Source organism: Cynoglossus semilaevis, chromosome 3, assembly GCF_000523025.1.
Source record: "Cynoglossus semilaevis isolate Cse_v1.0 chromosome 3, Cse_v1.0, whole genome shotgun sequence".
NCBI classification, from domain to species: domain Eukaryota; kingdom Metazoa; phylum Chordata; class Actinopteri; order Pleuronectiformes; family Cynoglossidae; genus Cynoglossus; species Cynoglossus semilaevis.
The window spans coordinates 4,241,457-4,262,545 of NC_024309.1; the positions used below are offsets into that span (position 1 = coordinate 4,241,457).

Sequence of the window (21,089 nt, forward strand, 5' to 3'; positions counted from 1 at the left end):
CCCACCTGTGCAGAGGGGTCTGACGCGCTCCGTCAGTCAGATTGATGATGTCTTCCACTTGGTCGACGGAGGAGAGCATCAGTTTGACTACTTCAGTGGCTCCCTGGGTGCAGGCCAGGTGTAAAGGAGTGGACTTGTCATTCTGGGAGAAAACAAATGTACACGTCTCGCATGAAAGTTCCACTCACAAAAAAACCCCAAATCCTAAAATGGTTTTCTCATCAACAACAGCTTCCTGCCTGTTGTTTATTATCATTAGCAGAGAATCTCCCAGACATGCTGGCTGTACACTGGCTGCTGTAACACAAGCCCATAATAAGATAAGGACTGGCAGGAGGAGGCCAGAGATCTTTTTACTCAGCTTTACACTGGAAATGGAGGTAATTTGTATCAATTTAGTTAAAGTTAAACGGATACTAGACCGACTCGTTCTGCAGGAGCCTGGGCTTCAGATGAGAGCTAGACCAAATCCATTCGTCCCAGATGGGTGTAATCAAGCAAGTGGTTCTGAGGGTTTTAACAAGTAAACCTAACCAGCATCTCTGATGTCAGCATGGATGTGAGTTAATTCAGTGGTGACTGTACCTGTTGTTGGTCAATTTTGGCTCCCGTAGCAATGCAAAGGCGGATGGTTTCAAGGTTCCCTCCGCGGACAGCCAGGTGGAGGGGGCTGCTCCTTGATTTATCTATGTAGTTAATGTGTCCAGTGAGTGAGTGACCGGCCTCCTCTCCTGCAGTAAGTCAAGATGGAGTATTAGTGATTAGTGAACATTCACTCCCTTATTTAATTAAACCGCAGAGGAAGACATGAGTAAATGAGACTATAAATTATAAATTCAATATATATTGTTATTGGTTAATGACATATTTCCATATCATGTGGTTCGACGTGTGGTTTTTCTAAACTTTGGAGTTTAGTAAAATTAATATTTTTAACTTCAACAAATTATAATGAATACTGTCTTATTTAAAATGTCAACTGCGAAAACTAGCTAGCAGAATGATGTGGAAGGTGTAGCCAATAATTCTGTCTTCCATCGACCTGTCATTTAAACACTGCTGGGAAAAGGTGGAATATTTTAATATCAAAATCTAGTAAAAATAGAAAGAATTATTTTTTTAAAAAAAAGTCAGAATACTAAATAAAATGAGACTCAAGTCAGCACTTTTTTTTAGTGGAAGTTATCATTCATGCAGTCTTCTGAATGCTAGCTAATTGCTTGAAGCACTAAACAGTAGTTTAATTCATTCTTGCCGGGTCACTGCAGAAACGCCATAAATATTTCGTGCTCTTCCAGAACAAGCAGACCACCCTCTGTGGACAAACACCGTCAATCTGTGACACTTGGCCACGAGACAAAGTAACATGAGCATTTTTCTACTAAATGTCTCTGTCAGCTGAGGTGAACTCTGCTGTTATCTATCAGCCTAATGTGCAATTTGGCCTTGTGAAAACTTTCTCAATAATGTCAGCACTTTTTCCTTTTTGGTGATAGATCATTCCCTTCATCGTACCGGCCTTCAGGATCACCTCCATGGCTTTCTTTGCACCTGCGAACGCAGCAGCGTGGATGGGGAAATGGCCCAGCTTGTTTTGATGGCAGAGCATCGCTCCGTGCTTCAGCTTTGACAGGCGGGAGGACGGATGAGCAGGAGGGCAAACAGAGACAAAACTTTGTCAGGGACACATTTGCCATCAGGGGAAAGGCAGCTTCAAGAAAAGCTCTTTAAACATTTGGTGAGAAACATAAGGAGTTAGAAACATGTTCCAAAACTTTGTACATACCAATATATTGAGAGCCTGACAGTTGTTGATGGAGCAGGCCAGGATCACAGGAGTGTTCCCCAGGTCTCCCTCCAGATTACTGTCTGTGGAACTGTAGGACAGTAACAGCTGCAGGAGGCAGAGAAATGTGCAGCGAGTAATTAAAACTAAAAGGCGTATACAGTATACAGTATGTACATGCATATGCATGTGTGCATATGTACATCTCTTGTTTCCCATTATACTGCTAGTCCGTGCTGCTTCAGTTCATGGACAACAGCCAAATGACTGCAGTGACATTACAAGGTCTCTCCAAGCAGACTGTTGAGTCAGGTTTTGTTACTGAAGTTAACTTTGGTGACTTTGGCACAAGGATGGGCAGAATTTCTCTCAACTGGGCCACAATGACGTAGATACACAAAGGGAAGAGCAACATACGAGCCAGAGTGCTCATTTCAGAAAACAGTTTTCATCATTAATGTAACCTTTAATTTAACCTAGTATATAAAAATACACATTTCCTTTGAATATATATAAAGCCGATAAAGTGGGACACAAACAAAGTCAGTGCACCACTCCAGTCAGCGACCAGCTAACCACTCTTAGCACGTTTACAACTGGTGGAATCGTCATGCTTTTGGGCTACTCAAGTATGAGTCACGTTTGACACAACAATTAGTCCAAAATAGAATTGAACTCTCCATTGTCTTAATCTATCACTAAGCAATGCTACTGCAGGCTTAGACTGCTAGGAGAACCTCCATGTTGACCCCTTCCTATCTATCACTAATTTAGGTTCTTGACCTGATACTATTATTGTTAGCGATAAAATTATAGCTATTCTATTTTAATTAAACTTAATTAAAGTTACCATAAATTACAATTGTTTTGTTATAAAACCAATATTAATCTACTAGGATACACCATAAAAGGTAAGACTAAGGGACTAAGAGACAAGAGGCATGAATGCTAAGGTAACTGAAGAGGCTACAGGATGCTAAACAAACTCTGCACCTCCACCAGGTTATCGTGTCCATGGCTGACAGCCAGGTGTAGGGGAGACATGAGGGCCTTGTTCAGAATGTTGGGGTTGGCCCCTAGGTCCATAAGAGCCCTGAGGCTCGGTTCCTTGTTCCACTCCACCGCCCAGTGAAGGGCCACGCTTCCCTGATCATCACAGCTGTTCAGCTCTGGGACAGGAAACAAAAATGAAACATGACTGTGAGTTACAGTCAAATTAAATCACTTTTATATTGATTCACAAGAAACACATTTAACCTGTGATGGACTGCACATGATGATCAATGGCTGGAATGTACTTAGCCTGTGAGTCGAGGACGGTGGTGATGAATTGGATGAGAGTGGCGTGGCCCCCCGCAGCAGCGTGATGAAGGAGGCCCGCTCCACATTCATCTCTCTCTCTAAGGACCTCAGGGTTCTTCCTGGCCAGGCTCTGCAGCAGAGCCAGGTCACCCTTCTCAGCCAACTGGTTTGAAACACACGAAGCAATCAGAGTAAAGTAGGATTTAATAAATTATGATTATTTCTAATTTATTCAGTACCACAATACAGAAGTTGTCATTGGAGTGATACAAAAGAACACTCAGTTGTAAAATGTGCAGGTCTGATTTGAATATTTCTTTGTGATCTGCCACATTTTTCTCATGAAAAAAATAAAATTGGGAAAATGATATTTGCTGTTATTACATATTTCTTTGCTTTTCAAACCATTTTAATGCAATTTATTAGAATATCTTGGCTATTTTTGGGGGGTCAAACTGTTGGAATTTGTAATGAAATTAAACACAGGGATGTTGTGGATTAATCACAATTAATTATGATCATAACCATTGATAACAATTAATCATGATTCATCAAGATAAATCATTCATTATGTACTAAATAATGAGGGAAGTAGATGTACAGTATATGATTTACTTGTCTTTTTATTTCTGTCTAAACCATATGAAGAAAATATTAATACAAAAGAGTAAAACTTAAATTGTTTTAAACTTACAAACAAACAAGTCTTTTTTAGAAGACTTAGACAGTAATATTATGCATGATTTTGACTTTAAATGAAAAAGTAAAATTACAATACATGAATCGTCATAAACCAAAAAAATATATTAGACATGACGTTTGATGTCCTCACCTCAAACACATTCAGGCTGGCCAGGGTTGGATCTTCTTCTTCAACCACGTATGTGTAACAGCTGTTCCGACGAGTCAGCTCTCTGTTGAAGTTCATGGTTCAAGGAGTCTCAGTGTAGATGAGTCTTCATGAAGACCAGCAGCAGCGACACGTGTCCAGTAACAACCTCGCTCGCCAACATACAGACGTGACGGTCTGTACCAAGGCCAAAGGAAGAGCAGGGTGAGTGCCACAGAAAGGGCAGATAATACCTCAAACTATATGCTTCTTGATGAGTGTGTCTCATGGGAGGGGATCATGGCTACAAATGACTTTGACTTTACCTCGAAGGGCATCCAGATCTGCAGAGGGTTCTGAAGTTAAACGCCTTTTGTTGAGGAAAGCAATTACGTTCTTCACAGCTGGAGGCAGCTCATGTGAAGCCGTCCCACGTGTCCCAGCATGATCCTGTATGAGCAAGAGTCCCAAAGACCTTGTAAGTGTTCCGTGTAATGTTCCCCGGTCACATGGTCAGAGCAATCAACAGGTGACATTCTCACTCTGTAGTTCTCAGGCGCACTACACTGTGGTCAAGTGGGAAGAGTTTTTTGCCTTACTGCAGAAAGATCAAGATCCAGATTTTTGTTTAAAATTAATTTAAAAATTACCACGTAATACACCAGAGTTAATTTGAAGAAGTATTCAAAATGTTTTTGACTCCAGCTCTCGACAAACTTTTCTGTAGCAACAACACAAGTCCGTCCAGTAGCTGGACGTTGGGGAGATTGACATTGATCAAAGTACAGATCAATAATGAACTCAAACTTTTCATCTGATATTATAAATAAACTACACTGTACTACAGAGGAGAGGACGAGTAAACTGTGGTCTCCCTTATAGATGAGTCCTGAGGTGAGCTACTGTACATACAGTACTCAGGTATGGGTTGGTGCAGTAATACTATAACAATTTCCATTATGATCCATTAATTATTAAACATTTTTTCGTCCTTGGTTGAGACTCATTGTGTGATGGTGACCACAATGCAGACAACAAGCACATCCAAACAGATGCATGGCTCTGTCAGACGTCTCCACAGTGAACATTTCCCGTCATCTGGTGCTGACAGAACTTAATAACAGAGTCCAACGCCACAGCCTTAATTTGGTCTGATATAGTGGCTTTGATAATGATCCACCATCCCCATCATTTCCGAGCAGTAGTGTTAACTGTCATTGGTCTTTGTAATTGAGACAATGATCTGCTGGAGCAGCCAAATGTACAGGAAGTGCACTAATGGGCATGGGGGAATTGACTTCACAAACAAGACAAAAGACACGTAAAAGATGAGCTCACAACTGTTTTTTCTGATCATTCAGTCGTTGGTGTTAAACATCAACAGTATCACACAATGACACAGACGTTACACACATGCTGCAATAGCTTAACTTCAAAATAATGATTTTCAAAATATCACATATTTTCTGTCACAGAATAAAACTATAGTATTTACTATTACTTAAAACATAATAATGACAGGCACAGTTGAGTATTTAAATACAACCACAAAGATAAAACTAACCACCTAAAAAAGAAACAAAATCTAAACTTAACAAATGGTCAACGCAGATAAATTAATTCAGAAAAATGCATCTCTTCATCCAAAACAGCAAAACAAACATTTTCCTTTTAGAATCAATTGTAATAACTTGTAATAATTAACTTCCTAAAATTCCACATCAAAGTAAACGGAGTTAAAGTCCCCGATGTACTTACCCTTTTTGTGTGATGCTGTTGCTGCTGGACTGAACAAACGGAAGGCTTTCCTCAACACCGGCTTTAAATACTACGGGGAGTGAGCTGCTGAATTTCCCTGTCTGTTCCCTAATATAGGGAAAATGCTGCCCCCTCTGACCAAACAAACCCTAATGATGCTTCACAGCGAGTGAAGACCAGATCATGTTGAAATATGATAAGACACACACGGACTCACACACACACTTTAAACCGCTGCTGTCTTCACTCTAACCTAATTGTCCGTGGATGCTTCATGTCAAATTTAGAAGAAATGTGGTGTTTACCACGAGAAACAACTGGACTGTCTCCAAGAGTGTTACTCTGTTTTCCTTCTACAGGAAGTAAAGTGTGTGTTCATGTACAGCCTTTTCCATCCCTTTCAATTTCCGGCCCTCTCCTCATTACTGTTGGTCACATTTGATTTGATGTCAGACAGCGTGCACCGTGACATTTAAACAAACACAAAGACACAGTGTGACCAGCCAGCTGCATATGGAACGCTGTACCACACCATTAATCAAACATCACACTCCAGGTGCCGACCATTTGCTTTACAGTCCGTGCTGGAGATGCAGAGGGGGTGGGGAGTGTGGGGGGCTGTTTTTCTGCGGCTGTGTTTGCTCTTAAAGACAGAGAGACTTGACAAGATGGAATAAAGACCAAAACCTCTGAAGCTCTCATGTTGATCGTGAGGATTAAGTCTTATTCCCCAGGGAATCTTTATCAGGCAGGATTATCAGATAAGGTATATCATTAACTAAGGATTAAACTAGCATTTCTACCAGCTCTGTTATAAAGAGAACATGTCAGAGTGGCTCCTGACTTCAGGAAACTGATTTTCTTTCTGATGTAAGAACATCAGCCAGAGGAAAACGCTACAGGTTTAATCCAAGTTTGAGCCGAAAACTGGATTATAATTTTTTTTATCACAAATAATTTAGGTTTCTGTAGACGCCAACAGACCAACGACATCATCATCACAGCAGACTGTTGGTCGAGAAGGGCAGATCTGCTGTTAACATAACAATAAGGTGCTCAATATAGTACCACTTTTTTTTATTTTATTTTATTTTTTCTCAGGACAAGGTTCTCAGAGACCCGGGTCAGTGTTACACAACGGGTTTGACACCAATGTTGTTTTTTTATTGCAGTACAACTGGAATTATAGTTGGTTAGGACTTTATGCTGCAGAGAGCTAACAGGCTGGAGATACTACTGTTGTATTCAGATTATGTATTTCACAGCATCAGTTGCCTCAGAAAATATTGTCTACTTTCTTGAAGACGATTATGTTGTAACAAATAGAGCCTAAATATCATCATTAGAGCTGTGACATTGCTTTAAAGTTTTACTGACGTAAGAAATGGAGAAGTGGCCTTGTTGTTTCCAAAGGACTTAGAGCCATATTCAGTTACTTCAGAATCCAGTTAGGAACTTCTGGTTCTTTATCAGGCCTTCCCGTAGTAACCACAGTCTGTAATTAGATATCTCCATCAACCTCCTCTATACACACCAATTCTGTATGGGCTGATTACCGCCTGGTAAATCAGAGCATAGTCCTGAAACCTAAAGCGGCGATGTAACATTTTGTTCATTTTGTTGTTGGCGCTAGGCTAGTACATTTGGTTTTATTTCAAGAGTTCGTCATGGATAGGCCAAGCTAATCCTGCTTACGACCTGAGCTACGCTTCGTCTTGCCCCTTCCTTTAGATTTCTGTCTTGTGACTGCCACCTACTGGGTGGTATTTGTTTAATTTAGTTCACAATAAACAGAACACTAGAAAAACTAAAAAAACTAGAAAAAACAGAAATAAGATTTTAAAAAAATGTGGAAGTTCTTTTCAACTTTCTGTGAGCCTCTGAAAATGACTGGGGGAAGAAATATAAATGTTATTGTAAGATGAGTAAATCAGACGGCTTAATGTAAAGCAGACAATGTATTTAGTTAAACAGGATGAAGGATTAAAAGAAATGCTTTTGGTTTTATACTCATAAATAATATTTACATGAGTATTTGAATGTTTAAAATGAGAAGAGAGCAGGATTACTTGGTTATAAAGCCTGGGGTTTGTCTTGTAATTAGATATTTGTACAGTTGGGCTGCTACTTTAATGAGAATATTAAACTGGCTCTAGAACTGCTCTCGTCCCAGAGGATGAGTCATATTGGCAGTTTGTGGTCATGATGATTTAGCTATTTTTTTAAAACCACGATTCACTCCCATGTACTGTAATTATCTTATCAAATATTTACTGATGATTAAAGTGACCCAGCTTAAGCCTTTGAGAGTATAATATCTGGAACAACATAACATTTTCACTGGTTCCACTTTTTCAGTGGAACCAGTGTGAGGAAGAAAATAGCTTATTTGTTGAATATCGGGGATATTGTTTTCTGGCTCGAAGAATATCGGAATTATAATGTAAAAAAAATAAAAAATAAAATAAGGCCCTTATTCATCCCACAATGGGGGAAGTAAAATCAATCCCTGTTGTGTTTTACTTTTAAAATCAATACATCCACATGAATGAATGATATACTTTGATGAAATAACTTTCAGCCCTGCTACAACACAATAAAACATGTTGGAATGGAAAAAGAATGACAGCAGACAGGCTTTATTTAGAGTCAGAGAACAAATCCACCAAATGTAATAGCTCAGGACTAATATTTGCCAGCTTATTGTTCTCACAGGTAATCTATGAGAAGTCCCATTGTCTAAGGAATATTTACAGAAAGCCGCATGTGCAGCAACAGCGGAACACTTTTACAAAGCCAGCATTATCCCTCCTGCTGGGCTAAATGGCCTGCACTGGACTACAATTTGTGCACAAACATGACTAATACAGGCAGAACAATACCAGTCTGTTTGTCTTGATGGGCTCTATCTCCATTCAAGACAGGTTTAAAGGGAAATTAAGTAAGATCAAAGGCTGAGCATTTGTGTTCATGACTTTAGATTGCAGAAGCGTTGACCTTGAGTGTCCCCTGCATTTATTATAGACCTGTAACAACAGGCTGATCTAACTGTACTAATAATTCAGGAGTGAAAATTGGCAATTAGCAGTAAAGTGTTTCTTCTCTCAAGAAGCTTCACGGCGCTGATGGTAGGGGATGGTTCAGAGAACAAAACTTCATACTTTTTACACCATTAAAGTATTAACGTATTAGTAATGTAAAGCACTGTGTACTGTATGAAAAAATGACCTCAAACAAATGCTAAGCAAAGTTCTATGATTCCATGTTTGCCTGCAAAGAATTATTTGTGAGCCCGTCAAAAATTGGTCTCTCTTGAGACTGGAACCTTGGCACTGAATAAGACCATCCGTCAAAATAAAGTTTGAATAGAATACACTAAAATAGGATTATTTTAACTAAATGCAACAGTGCCCAAAACCCAGGTTCAGTTGTGTCAAAAGGTATTTGGTGCAAAACCTCCGTGTCAATATATCAATGGTAAGACAGTAACTTATACCATAAATACACGTGTCATCCTTATGCACTCAGCCCTTCCCAACCAAAATCTCAGCGTCTTCTAGACTGGCACTTCCACCTCTATACTTCCACCATGTCCTAAAAAGAAACTTCATAGCAGGATCGGCCTGTTCAACAGAAATACAACCTTAATTTAGTTTCCCCGGATTTTAATGGGATGTAACATTTGCCGACAAACAGGGCAAAGTGGAGTCCTTTTGCAGCCTCTACTCTTAAATTTTATTTAAAATGCCTCGCTTTTAGCAGAAAAGCCTCTTGTTGGGTTTTCAGTGTATAAAATTGATAGGTTAACATGGGGCTGTCCAAAAAAAATTGGCTGAGAGCAGCGATTATGGAGAGTGCATTAACCACTCCGGTGTCAATCTGAAGTTTGCAGAGGTTCTCAAAGGCGTTAGTGTACGTGGGTGTGTGAAGGCAACATATGGCGTTGCGTTGGTGTGCCATCACTTATAAATGAGGTTACCTAAGAGCCCCACTGTCCCAGAGGGCCGTGCAGCTGACATGGCTGCCAGACTGCTTTATGACACGTACCTCGTCCACTGTTGAAAATGCACTTGGCGTGTTTGACTGGGGACCTGTACATCACTGAAGTATGCAGAAAAGCTACTTCCCCATTAATTAAACCATGATTATGTTTGAACCCTTTTTAGCGCTCGGTGCTGAGCTAAGCAAGTTCAGGAGGACGTTCAGTCACAGAATCATGAAGCCGTGGGCTTTAAAGGGAACTGTCAGAGATTCAGTCACCTCATCAACTATGATATAATATTCACATGCAGATCCGGGCACTTTCTGTTATCTATCTATCCAGCAGTATTTATATTTAATAATAAATAATGCTGGTATCCTTGTGCTGATTTAAGAATTTCATTCTTATTGGATGCAGATGGCTTATCTTATTGTATTCCATTGTATTGTAATGATAGTAACATAGTATCATACTGTATGTTATTGTAACGTACCCAATCGCAATGTGTTGTACCGTTCTGAGCCTTATCATATTGCATCATATCACATCATGTTTTATGGTATGGTATGGTATGGTATAGTATGGTAGGGTACGGTACGGTACGGTACGGTACGGTATGGTATGGTATGGTATGGTATGGTACGGCATCATTTTGTTGTATCTGGTCTTGTTTCTTCTAATGTCATCCTCACTTCCTTCACTAACTTCTTCCCATTTTATGCCTATCATGCTGAATGTCCTTGTCGTGCCTGTGACAAGCCTTAAAGACAGTGAGGGGGATAAAAATTTAAATATGAATGTGTTTGCATTTGGAGACTCTTTACTCACCCATTCCTAACAGGGAATGAAGAGCTCAAGGGCAGACTTTGATGAAAAATGAAAAAAGTTACAGTTTGACAGATCAATATTGAATCTAGTTTATGCATGATACCAAAGTGACTCAATGTGCATTCCCAATTAGAGGGAAATAATAATTTTCTAAAACAAAAAAAGGGATGTCCGATGTTAACACTTTTCATTCATTTCAGATTCCGATATCAACCGATACCGATATAGGCCTGGTAATATTTATATATCTGCAAACCACTGTATAAGTATGAGATTAATAAAATGACCCACAATGCTGCCATCTAGGGACTTTAATATAGAGCCGTTTATCCCGCAAACTATTTTTAGGGCACACATCATTCAGCGAAACCCAGGCTTCGCGTTATCAGGTTTTCATTATCAGAGAAAAAAACAATAAATATTCTTATAGATATTACATAATATGCTAGTATTTGGTCGATAATATTTGCCGACCGAACAGTTTACTTTAAACAATGTTTTTTTTACAACAAAAAACAGTACAAACATTAGTGTATGTTTTACACGGGAACTCTGCCGTCTCTGAGTCTCCATGTCTTTCTCCTCAGTGGTTTTTAACCCTTCATACCCAGTCTGGACTAAACATGGTCTCAGACGCATTGTCTTGACTCCACTACGACAGCCCAATCACCCCCCCTGGAGTTTTAAATCCTTGATCCCGGTGCCTGTGATTATCTGTGAGGATTTGCACAGGTTGAATTGAAAAACAATCACTGGCTCCACAGCCTTGTAGGTCAGAGTCTGTATTATTTCTGTCCCATCTCGTCTACACCATCTGCTCAGTGAAGTAATATGTTTTGCATTTAGTACAGTTTTTGTCATTTGTTGGGCTTTTGGCTCTTTTTAAGATGAATAAATAAGCAATTAGAAAAACAACACTTATTAAAGGCTCACTCTCTACGCCCCGGTTGTTTTGTTTTGTCAGGAAAATTCTACTTTTATTCTCAACATCTTTATAAAATCCTTTAGGATAAATCTTTGATTTATTTTTAGCCGATGACACCAGTGTTACTCTCCGCCTCTCAGCGAATCGCACCGATCAGCAATAACTCCAGACCGTAACTGTAGAAGAAAGAAGATTTATGTCACAGCTGCTTCAGAAAAGTGATCAATGCCCTTTATGTGCTTCCAGGAGAAGCACTTCCCATGAACCCCCCTTTAATCCTCTTTAAAAGTATTCTCCCCTCTGTCGATGCTGTGCCCTGCACCAATCGTTAAGGTTACATTTACACTTCACTGATCCACCTGGTGCATCCTCTCACCCAGAGCAGCTTTCGGCGTCAACAACGGGAGAGCAAACAGCCTCACGTGAATTCCCAAACTGTCCGACCAGACAAGACAGAAAAGTAATCTGAAAATCCCAACGTTCAACAGTTTAATTAACAAAAGGCACAAAATACTAAATATTATACATTCACTATTCTTTGTAAATGCGTCTTTTAGTCGTTTTGTATTAAAAACAGTAATGTTTTAATGTTTGTACACTGTCTAAGTAAGTAAAAGATATGCTAAATATAAAATAAATGTTTTTACAGTATTAGGTCAAATTAGAATTTTAAGTTTAAAACCAGAAAATACATACACTTCAAATTATATTCTTTATTAGCAATTAGGAATTCAGTCAGTCAAGGTGTCTCAAGATTCAAATAAAAAAATAATTAGTCAGATTTGAGGGGAACTTGACTAAATGACTAAAGTTACATTGTCGCAAAAAAACTCACGGCTGTGATGGAAATTTAATTAAATTTTCAATTAATTTAAGTAGTTGTAAAGTAGCAATTATAACACATAACAATAGCATTTATATAAGGTTGCCATTCAAACAGCTGTACAAGAAGTGTAACTCAATTGGAAAAGAGAGAAAAAAAGTTTTTTACAGCTATGAATTTTCTACCGTGTTTGAAATTTATACCTGGGTTTATTTTTAAAGTGATGAACGGCGCTTCATGAGACCACCCTCATAACCTTTGTCAAAAGCAAGCCCCTGTTTCTCAACTCCTGGACACCACTCATGTTGCTGCTGCTGCTGCTGGTGGAACAGTCAACTATCATGAGTCACAGTTAGTTCCACTTGCTTGGCTCAGACAAATCTTGTTAACCCTGACACCACAGGGATTATGCCAGAGTTACCCCCCCACACCCACTACCAACAGAACTGACCACACAGCAAAGTGTCAGTGGAGGTGGACAATTGTTTTACGTGTACAGTGCAATCACTCATCCTTTGTTTTTCACTGCCCCCGGGGAGTCGGGGTGGCGGGGGGGTCAGGACATCAATAAATAATTGATTTTGATTTAAAATAAATATCAGCTTTGTGCTGAACCTCAGGCATCAGATCAGGCCATGAAAAAAGATAATTATGTTTCGATAGAAAATATGACTTTAATGTATTGACTGTCATAAATAATCTGACACTGTGTATTAATAAAGTAGAGCAGTTTTAGAAATAATATCAACTGCTTCAAGGCTAGTATACGGTACACACACACGCGCCACGGGGTTCAAAGCAGGTATTGGTTTAAACGGGGCAGAATATGTGGGCCACATTTAATCATTTAAAACATTGCAGTGTTTTTTGTATATTAGCAATGTCAAACACTGCTGCTAATTATATGTGCAAAATGATTATTTGTTATTGCCATTTCCTGCCTTTAGACATATAATATAGATTTTTTTTTAGAAAATTGAAAGTAAAACATCATTTAATAAAACAAGTATGGTGCCAAATAAGTTCTACTGATACAAATATTTACAAACGGAGCGAGGAAGAGCTTAAGGGAGGATGAAGGGTGAGCAGTAGGGTGGGAAGAAGGTCCTCACAGGAGATAGAGATGAGAGCCACTGCTCTGACATGCCCTGTTTACTCACCTTTATTTAGTGTCTGAGGATGTGTGAGCTTGTGGACTATGGGTAATGAAGTGTCTCCACTGCACTGCAGCCATTATTCTGAAGGTCAGTGCACAGGTCAAGACAGGCTGCTCCCTGGACCGATACCTTCCAAAGGACTGTAATGACTGCTCCACTGCCTCACCTCACTGAGCCAAAATGGCTTAGTAAAGTCTAACTGGGCACTTCAACAGGAAAAACAGAAGCCCACGGACTGATTTAACCACTTGAAAGCACACACAGATCATTTCAATCTCCCTTTTTTTCCCCACAATAATTAGTAGTTTTCAGCAGGTTAGAGCCCACAGCTAGGAGACCAATGGGGCTGAAAATGAGCTGCATACAGCAGCTAATGAGCATGACACCACCTTGTGGAGAAACCGCAGACTTGTCTCTCTGTATTCCAGACACACCATTCAAGAGCGTCATACAGTATTTAGAGAGAAAGTATTACATTTTTAATCAGAGAGAGAAAATGCTTAGCAGACAAGTTTACAAACATATTTATGGAGTGCACTGCAAAACCCAGGCTGCGGTTATTAATCTTAGGTGCCTTGTGGCCACAGGCTGAGGTTACTTCTAAAGACATTAGTTTTGAAATGTGTTTCGCTTCACTGTTTAGGAGGTAGCACCAAATCACACGGAGCCAACCTCACTCAACTTGTCACCTTCTGAAATCCAGTCGACGCTGATGGATTCAGAAGTTATGGCAAATCATTTCCGAGTGCATACGCTGGTGTCACGGGGCCACGGGAAGAAGTTAGAGGAAAAGAAGTGAGACGGCAACAGGACAGCTACACAGAGAGAGGAGGGAAGAGAGAGAAGGTGAGGATGCACGGGTAGATTTATGGCTTCCCGTTTGGAGCACGCTGCTGAAACAGACTCATAAATGTTTTTGATGCTTTGCAAATAAATAACTCCCAGCATGTCTGCTCAGCACACAGTAAATAATCTTACAATCTTCCATCATTTTCTGTCCCTACCATTTATTCTGGGGATATTTATGTCAGCCTGTTAAATACAGAATCCATACTGTCACATGCTGTCACCTTCAGCTCTGTGGGGTTTTAATGAAGCTGTAGGTAGAATAAATGGGTAAAAGAGGAAAAAGCACTGGACCGACAGGATTCTCTGTGTGTGTGTGAGAGAGAGAGAAGTGTTGGATGAGGTTTTTGTTGCTGAATCTAAAATTCTGTTTGGTGTCTCCAGTGTCAGTGCTGTAAATCCTGTGTGTTTGCTCAGTGAGAAGCACGCTCACCTCTTCAACCTCCTCCTCTCTTTCGGCACAAATAGCTTCCCACATGCTCAGGTCAAGACTCGCGCAGTAAAGGTATACTTTGTGTTACTCAGTATTCACCCTGGTACACTGAGCTTCAGGAACAGTACTGTACAGTATATGTTTACATGTAGCTGCATTTCCACTCATCTGGATAGTGCTCTTGCCTTACAGTACGAAGGTAAGCAGTTCAAGTCTGGTCATATTAATACATTATAGCAGAAAAAAAAGATGTTAGAAACTAAGAAATGTGGATTGATCTTGATTAATTATGATCAGGATTAATCATGATTGATCATATTAACCCATAGCTACACTGTAATGAATTAATCAGAAAATTCTAATCGTGTGACAGCCCTATTGTACTATATATGTACTTGTTTTTTTTACTTGCTTCTTACACTGACCTTGACGAGACCGTTAGCCCTCATCAGAACCAAAGCCTGATCCTGATCAGGCAGAACCAACTTTTCTAATGTTTATTAAAGTTAATGTCAGGGTTAAAGTCTTCGTTAACCTGTACACATTAATGGAGGTCAACACAGCGTCTTAACAAAAATAGTTGTGCGATGCTGTGTTTGTGTCTGAACTCATGTGGGAGGTTTTCCTGGAGAAGCCCAGCAAAAGAGCTGAACCTGCAGTGAGGAAAACAATATTTTATTCATAGAACAAATTTCTCTCTGTCTCCTGTTTGCTGCTCAGCTGTTATCTCAGCTGTTTTCAAAGCCTCCCTTCCTGTTCTCCTGTGTGCAGTATTGATCCCATCGAACACTCGGGACATCTAAGATCACGAGATTGTAATCATTATTAATGATGGAATCAGTGTATTTCTGGTTGCATAATCCGCAATCAGTTTCATATACATTTATGGAACGTTGACTTTAACCCTGAAGCATAACCTCAGTGTAGAAATGTCTCTTATTGGACAGGGTCCAGCTGGCTGTGTCAAACAGATGGCTTTATGTCCTCCTGGGTTTGAATTCAGAATAAATTTGATCAATAAAATACCAAGAAGGCACTTAGGAGGTGGACAATTAAACACCTCGCCCCCGAACAGTCCAGCTGTATTGTGAATGAGTGAGAGCTCATACTGATGAATGCAGTCATTTAAAAAAAGACAGCACTTACTATAGAACCATTTCAACAAAGGAGAGTAAACACATCTGCCAACCAGAAATGACTTGACATAGTGAATATGGGTTCAGAAATCCCTGCTCTAATGCAAACTTTGGACCAGGTCCGTACGGGGCATCACTTACTGTACACTGAGAAAAAACACCAATGTTTACCCTTCAGTTTAAATCAGTACTGCTGCAAAGTAAACGAGGCGTGGGTGAAAAATGACAACGTTGTTGTCGACTTGGTCTCTTAAGGTCCTAATGTGACCTGTCTATTAGTCTGACGGATGATTGAATGCTTTTAAATTGTTTTGTTTATTCACACTAAATGCATGATTTACTGACTTTAATTGAGGGTAAGTAGGAGCAGTTCATTTTCAAGCACTGAGTGCTAATTCCTTTTTTTTCCTTTGGGAGATTGACAAAGGAAATATATTTACTAGTTAAACAGGTTGTCGGGAAATAAATACATATATGTGCATGTATACATATGTGTGTATATGTATATAACTTATATATATTCACGTGTATATGTATATACAAATATACACACATATATACGGATATATATGTGTATATGTATACATGCACATATATTTTTTTCTGAACAACCTGTTTAACTAGTAACAGCTAAAGTTTTTCCAGACTGGGTAATCAAGGAGATTCCATCAATCGTTTGTTCTTTGAAAGCAAATATGGGTCAAAGTCTCATTTAAAAAACATGTTTCTATAGTAAAAAACATGTCAGATTATTTATAATCATCTACACTCAACAATTTAATGACATTGACATTGATCAAAATATTAGACACTGTATATTCCTGTCAAGATAGTCGTTTAAAAATTCCAAGGATTTTCTCCACAAGATGATAGAAGAACTGGCCTGAAAATGTCTGCTTCATGACAAAACCAAAATCAGATAAGAGACTGTGGAGCACTTACAACAATTTCCCTCACAAAAAGGCAACATTGACATGGAGTTAAAATGCAATCTGTGTTTACATTTAAAGAAAGTATTCTAACTTTCTTGGAAAATTCATTTTGTAATCCAAATTAAAATATAGTTTAAGGTATGGATACAAAATGTCTGGTAAATAAGGGTTAGGATGGAATTTTATTTTATTTATTTTTTTGATTGTCTCACCGACTGCTTGCGCTCTCTTTGCCGTACACAAACGATCACAGACAGATTGAATGGTCAACTATGGCGGCAGTGCAGGAAAACCCAATGCATTGATACTTGTTTGTAGAATAGTTAACTCACACTACTTGGCACAACCAGACAGAAAAGCATAAAAAATTCATTAAATCCTATACTCAACATAATTAAAATGTGTGTTCTTAATCACCTCTTGCTTCTGTCACTGTGATCAAATGAATAGAGCCAAGCTGGGAGCTAACCTTTTCCTCAGGTGTGTGTTACACAACAGCCAAGGGATAGCATTACCACCACTGCCAGGGGCCAGTCTGTCCTCTCTCCTGAGGGCTTCACTCCTTTCCTGTCTGACTGCCAGGCCCCCCGGAGGATTTTCTGCTACAGCAGATCTTAGATGTGTGACTACTATCAGTGCTTTCCAAAAACCAGACATTATTCTTGGAACAATGATTCAGTTCCACTCTGAAGGTATTTTCCTGCACCTGATCCGTTCACTGGATGCGGGCGCAGCGGTCACAGCCCCACCACCTGTTCTCTGGGGTTCCTGTTTATGGTGACACCAATAACTCTTTGGATGCTTCTCATCATGAGTCCAGTTTTGGACAAGGTCTTGGACCTTTCTACTGGGGCAGAGGACACAGAGAGTGATGTACGAGGGGCGTGACTCAAGCATTATTGCCTTTTGAAATCACTGTTTGTTCCAACAATATATTTAACAGACTTTATTGTTGCTGTATATTTGGTGTGTTTGAATTGATCTCAATTAATCAGGAGTAATCTTGATTAATCAACAGCTACCCCATCAGTGTATTTTATTATTTAGTCGCCAGATGGTATTTAGGATACATGTGTTGACCTACTGAAAAATGGCATATAATATGGATAGTAATGAATGATAAACACAACACACAAGTGTTTAGTGATGTGTTCACATGATACCAACAGATATGGTACTGTATGTTACACACACACGTACTGTAGGAACTGTATTTGTCAAAGAGCTTATAGATATCACTTAGAATTACAAAGCAATTATAAGAACATTTATATGAGCCAAGTGTTTGTGTGATGACGGGCAGAACAGCCTGAACGTGGACCCATCCACTCTGCCCCGTCATTGGGGACTTGTGAGTGCAGGACTGTTGAGAGGTGCAGTGGAAATCAATCAGGAAATTGTTCCACTTCAAAAAGAAAAGCATCAAAGTCTGAGATGCTTTTAGCCCAAACCCTTTAGAACAGAAGTGAGATCATTCTGATCCTTTAGATGCTGTGGCAAAATGGGGCCCTAATTTTTCACTTTGAAACTGCTGATGCCTACTGTACAGGTTAGCCTGTCATTACTTTGAGGGGAGATTCAACGATCGCTCCTTAGAGCGGGGTTTAAAAAGTGGGGAAAGTGTGGTTTATATGGAAAGCTTTAAAAAGTTTGGATGAATCCAAACAGTAAAAGAGAAGACAAAAACGAACACTTAAAGGCCTGTTGGTAAATTTACAGTGACAGGAACTGACCTTATTGACCTCCTCTGATGGTTAGGTATCGTAAATTATTGTGTAAAACTCACAACAAACTGCAGTGGTAAAGCTTACTAGAACACAAATGTTAACATAAGCCTTGCAGCACATGTGCTTGTGTTCATGAGCTATCATGTGGCAAAACTGGTGTGTGTGTGTGTGTGTGTGTGTGTGTGTGTATGTCTGTACATTGTGCAGCCACAATCGCAGACATCGGTGCGTAGTTGTCAGATCTATTTTTGCGCAGGGTATCCAGACACATTAGCGGTGTCAAAGATGACTTCATGGGATCAGACTCTTGAACTTCTGCCTGTGAGGGTCAACAGGGTGGCAAAAACAAATGGCAGCTTCCGTGCATGAGCAGCTGCGCCATACAGTGTGTGTCCCCAAGGTGACGATCTCCCAAAATTGTGAGGAGCCGTACACCGAGCGGGAAGGAGCCTGAGGTCATATTGAAATTTAACGGTGCGAGAGGGTGTGACATATAAATATATCTACCTGAACCTCCGACTATTACCACGCAAAAAAAACCTGGTGGTTAATACTGCATGGCCTCCTTGTCTCTAAATTACATTTGTGCAGTTATTTTAGGAGATAAGAAGTCAGATGATGAAGCACAGCAGCTATTTTGAAGACATGACTCCAGGAGACAAATCAAGATTTGATGACATCAAGCTGCTCAGATGTTTTTCTTAAACAAAAGGGAATCTTGGAAAGGATACCAGGAATGATTTAAAGAGGTAGTCGGTGCAAAGTGGGAAAAAAATAAAATAAGTTTTGGGGGATTTAAGAAATATTGTACAGCTGTACAGTATTTATCTTTTACTCACTGTGGAAGTAATTCCAGTAAAATAATTCAGAGCTGAAGGTTGTGGTGGGAGGCATTAGTGGAATTAGCTTTGGTAAAGTCTGGCCTTGGACACACACCGTGGCAAAGAATGAATCTCTAAGTAAAATGTATGATTTTGTTGCCAGATTTAAGGTGTAAAGGAAGAGAGCATTTATATATATATATATATATATATATGTATGTATGTATGTATGTATGTATGTATGTATGTATGTATATATATATATAAATAAATTTATATCTAAAGATATATATATAAATATTCCTTTACATTATATATATATATATATATATATATATATATATATATATATATACTGCAAAAGCATTATGGTTAATACCCAGGTATTTTATATAACAGAAACTATATTAATAAAACTAACTCTTTTTGCAAACTGTTACTCCCTAATGCGGTATCATAGAGGTGAAAATAACCGACTGTGTGTGCAACTGTTTGTAATTTTTGTGTGCAACAAGTCAGAAAGGAGAGAGGAGGAAACACATGGAGGAGTACAAAAAGTCCGAACAAGTTTTTTAAAAAATAAAGAGAAATGGACAAGGACAGAGCCAAACTCTGAGTGATTTTTTTTCTCTTAAAGCTATAATTGTCCTTTTTTGCCCCCGGGCTGTACTACCTGTTAGAAAACCAAGGCCACAAAAAATAAAATAAAAAAAATAAAAATCTGCTTCTCCTTGTTCTCAGAACATAATGTCAAATGTATAGTTTTCATTCCTGAATACTGACTGTATCCAATTAGCTGCTGAGTAATTTAATTTTAATGTGAACTATGAATTGTTTATCCAATACATGGAAGGGATTAGACCAAGTCTCCAGACTAGGCTAGCAACAGTGCTTGGTACTCAGTCCCTGGCTGCTGACCTGGGTCAATCAGTGTGGGTCACTCTCCGAGGGGATTCGCCTACATCAAGGACAATAGTGGAAATCACTCTTTAGAGATCGTGACCTCTTTAATAGACTGCCTTAAATTAGAAGGCACTTCCATCAAGAGCCCATCAAGACTCCTGACACCGGCAGCAGTTTGCATTATCTTTAAAGTGTAATATGTGTAACCTTGAAGGACACCAGCGAGATGGAGCGGTCTACGGCTCCACTCCGTGCCGGCCGCGATACAACATATCAAACGTATGCATTAGATCATTGTGCATCTGGTGACGTGATATAGTGTTTAATGCAAATACCCAAGGTTATCACTCACTTATTCCTTCTCTCTCTCACACACACACACACAGACACACACAAAGGCATGAGGTCCAGTTGGTGGAGTGGACGAAGGATTGGGTGTCAGCACGATGACATACCTAAAATGCAGAAAGCACTCAGTGTTGCTCAATCTGTACAACGTGACACCCGTCAGCAGGTAAACAACAGCATGGACAATGAAACAGGATACGACAACGTCTCTGTGGTGACCTTCACTCACAGACAATTTATGTGAGTGCACACCTAAAGTTAGACATTTTTTCGGGAACGTTTGTCACCCAGAGGTCCACCACAGCGCTACACAACACACAGATGTGACTTCATCAACTGAACAAAACTAGATTTAAATTAAAAGTTAATTTATGCATCCACAGTGCTTTACTGTTTTAAATGTATGGGGTTTTTTTTGAAAGTTTTTTGGTTAGCAAATTTGGCTAACCTGTTGGCTAACTTTTAAATGACAGGGTTGTCACTTCTAACTTCAGACAAGATGTCAAAGAATAAAATCAGTTGGTTTTTTACATATACTTCATTCAAGAAGTTT

The 21,089-nt window shown here is 39.3% G+C and overlaps 1 protein-coding gene across 1 annotated transcript in view; it reads right to left on the bottom strand.

The window, feature by feature from the left end:
• The window catches only part of trpa1b (transient receptor potential cation channel, subfamily A, member 1b), a 90,936-nt gene that overhangs the window by 10,502 nt on the left and 59,345 nt on the right, over positions 1 to 21,089 (bottom strand). Inside the window, exons 4-11 of the mRNA XM_017031466.2 lie at positions 4,244 to 4,367; positions 3,921 to 4,115; positions 3,044 to 3,251; positions 2,780 to 2,955; positions 1,787 to 1,894; positions 1,516 to 1,624; positions 586 to 731; positions 6 to 142 (exon numbers count right to left, since the gene is read on the bottom strand). Of these exons, the coding sequence (XP_016886955.1) occupies positions 6 to 142; positions 586 to 731; positions 1,516 to 1,624; positions 1,787 to 1,894; positions 2,780 to 2,955; positions 3,044 to 3,251; positions 3,921 to 4,016 (980 nt within the window). The 5' untranslated portion in view covers positions 4,017 to 4,115; positions 4,244 to 4,367. The remainder of the gene's footprint in view (positions 1 to 5; positions 143 to 585; positions 732 to 1,515; positions 1,625 to 1,786; positions 1,895 to 2,779; positions 2,956 to 3,043; positions 3,252 to 3,920; positions 4,116 to 4,243; positions 4,368 to 21,089) is intronic.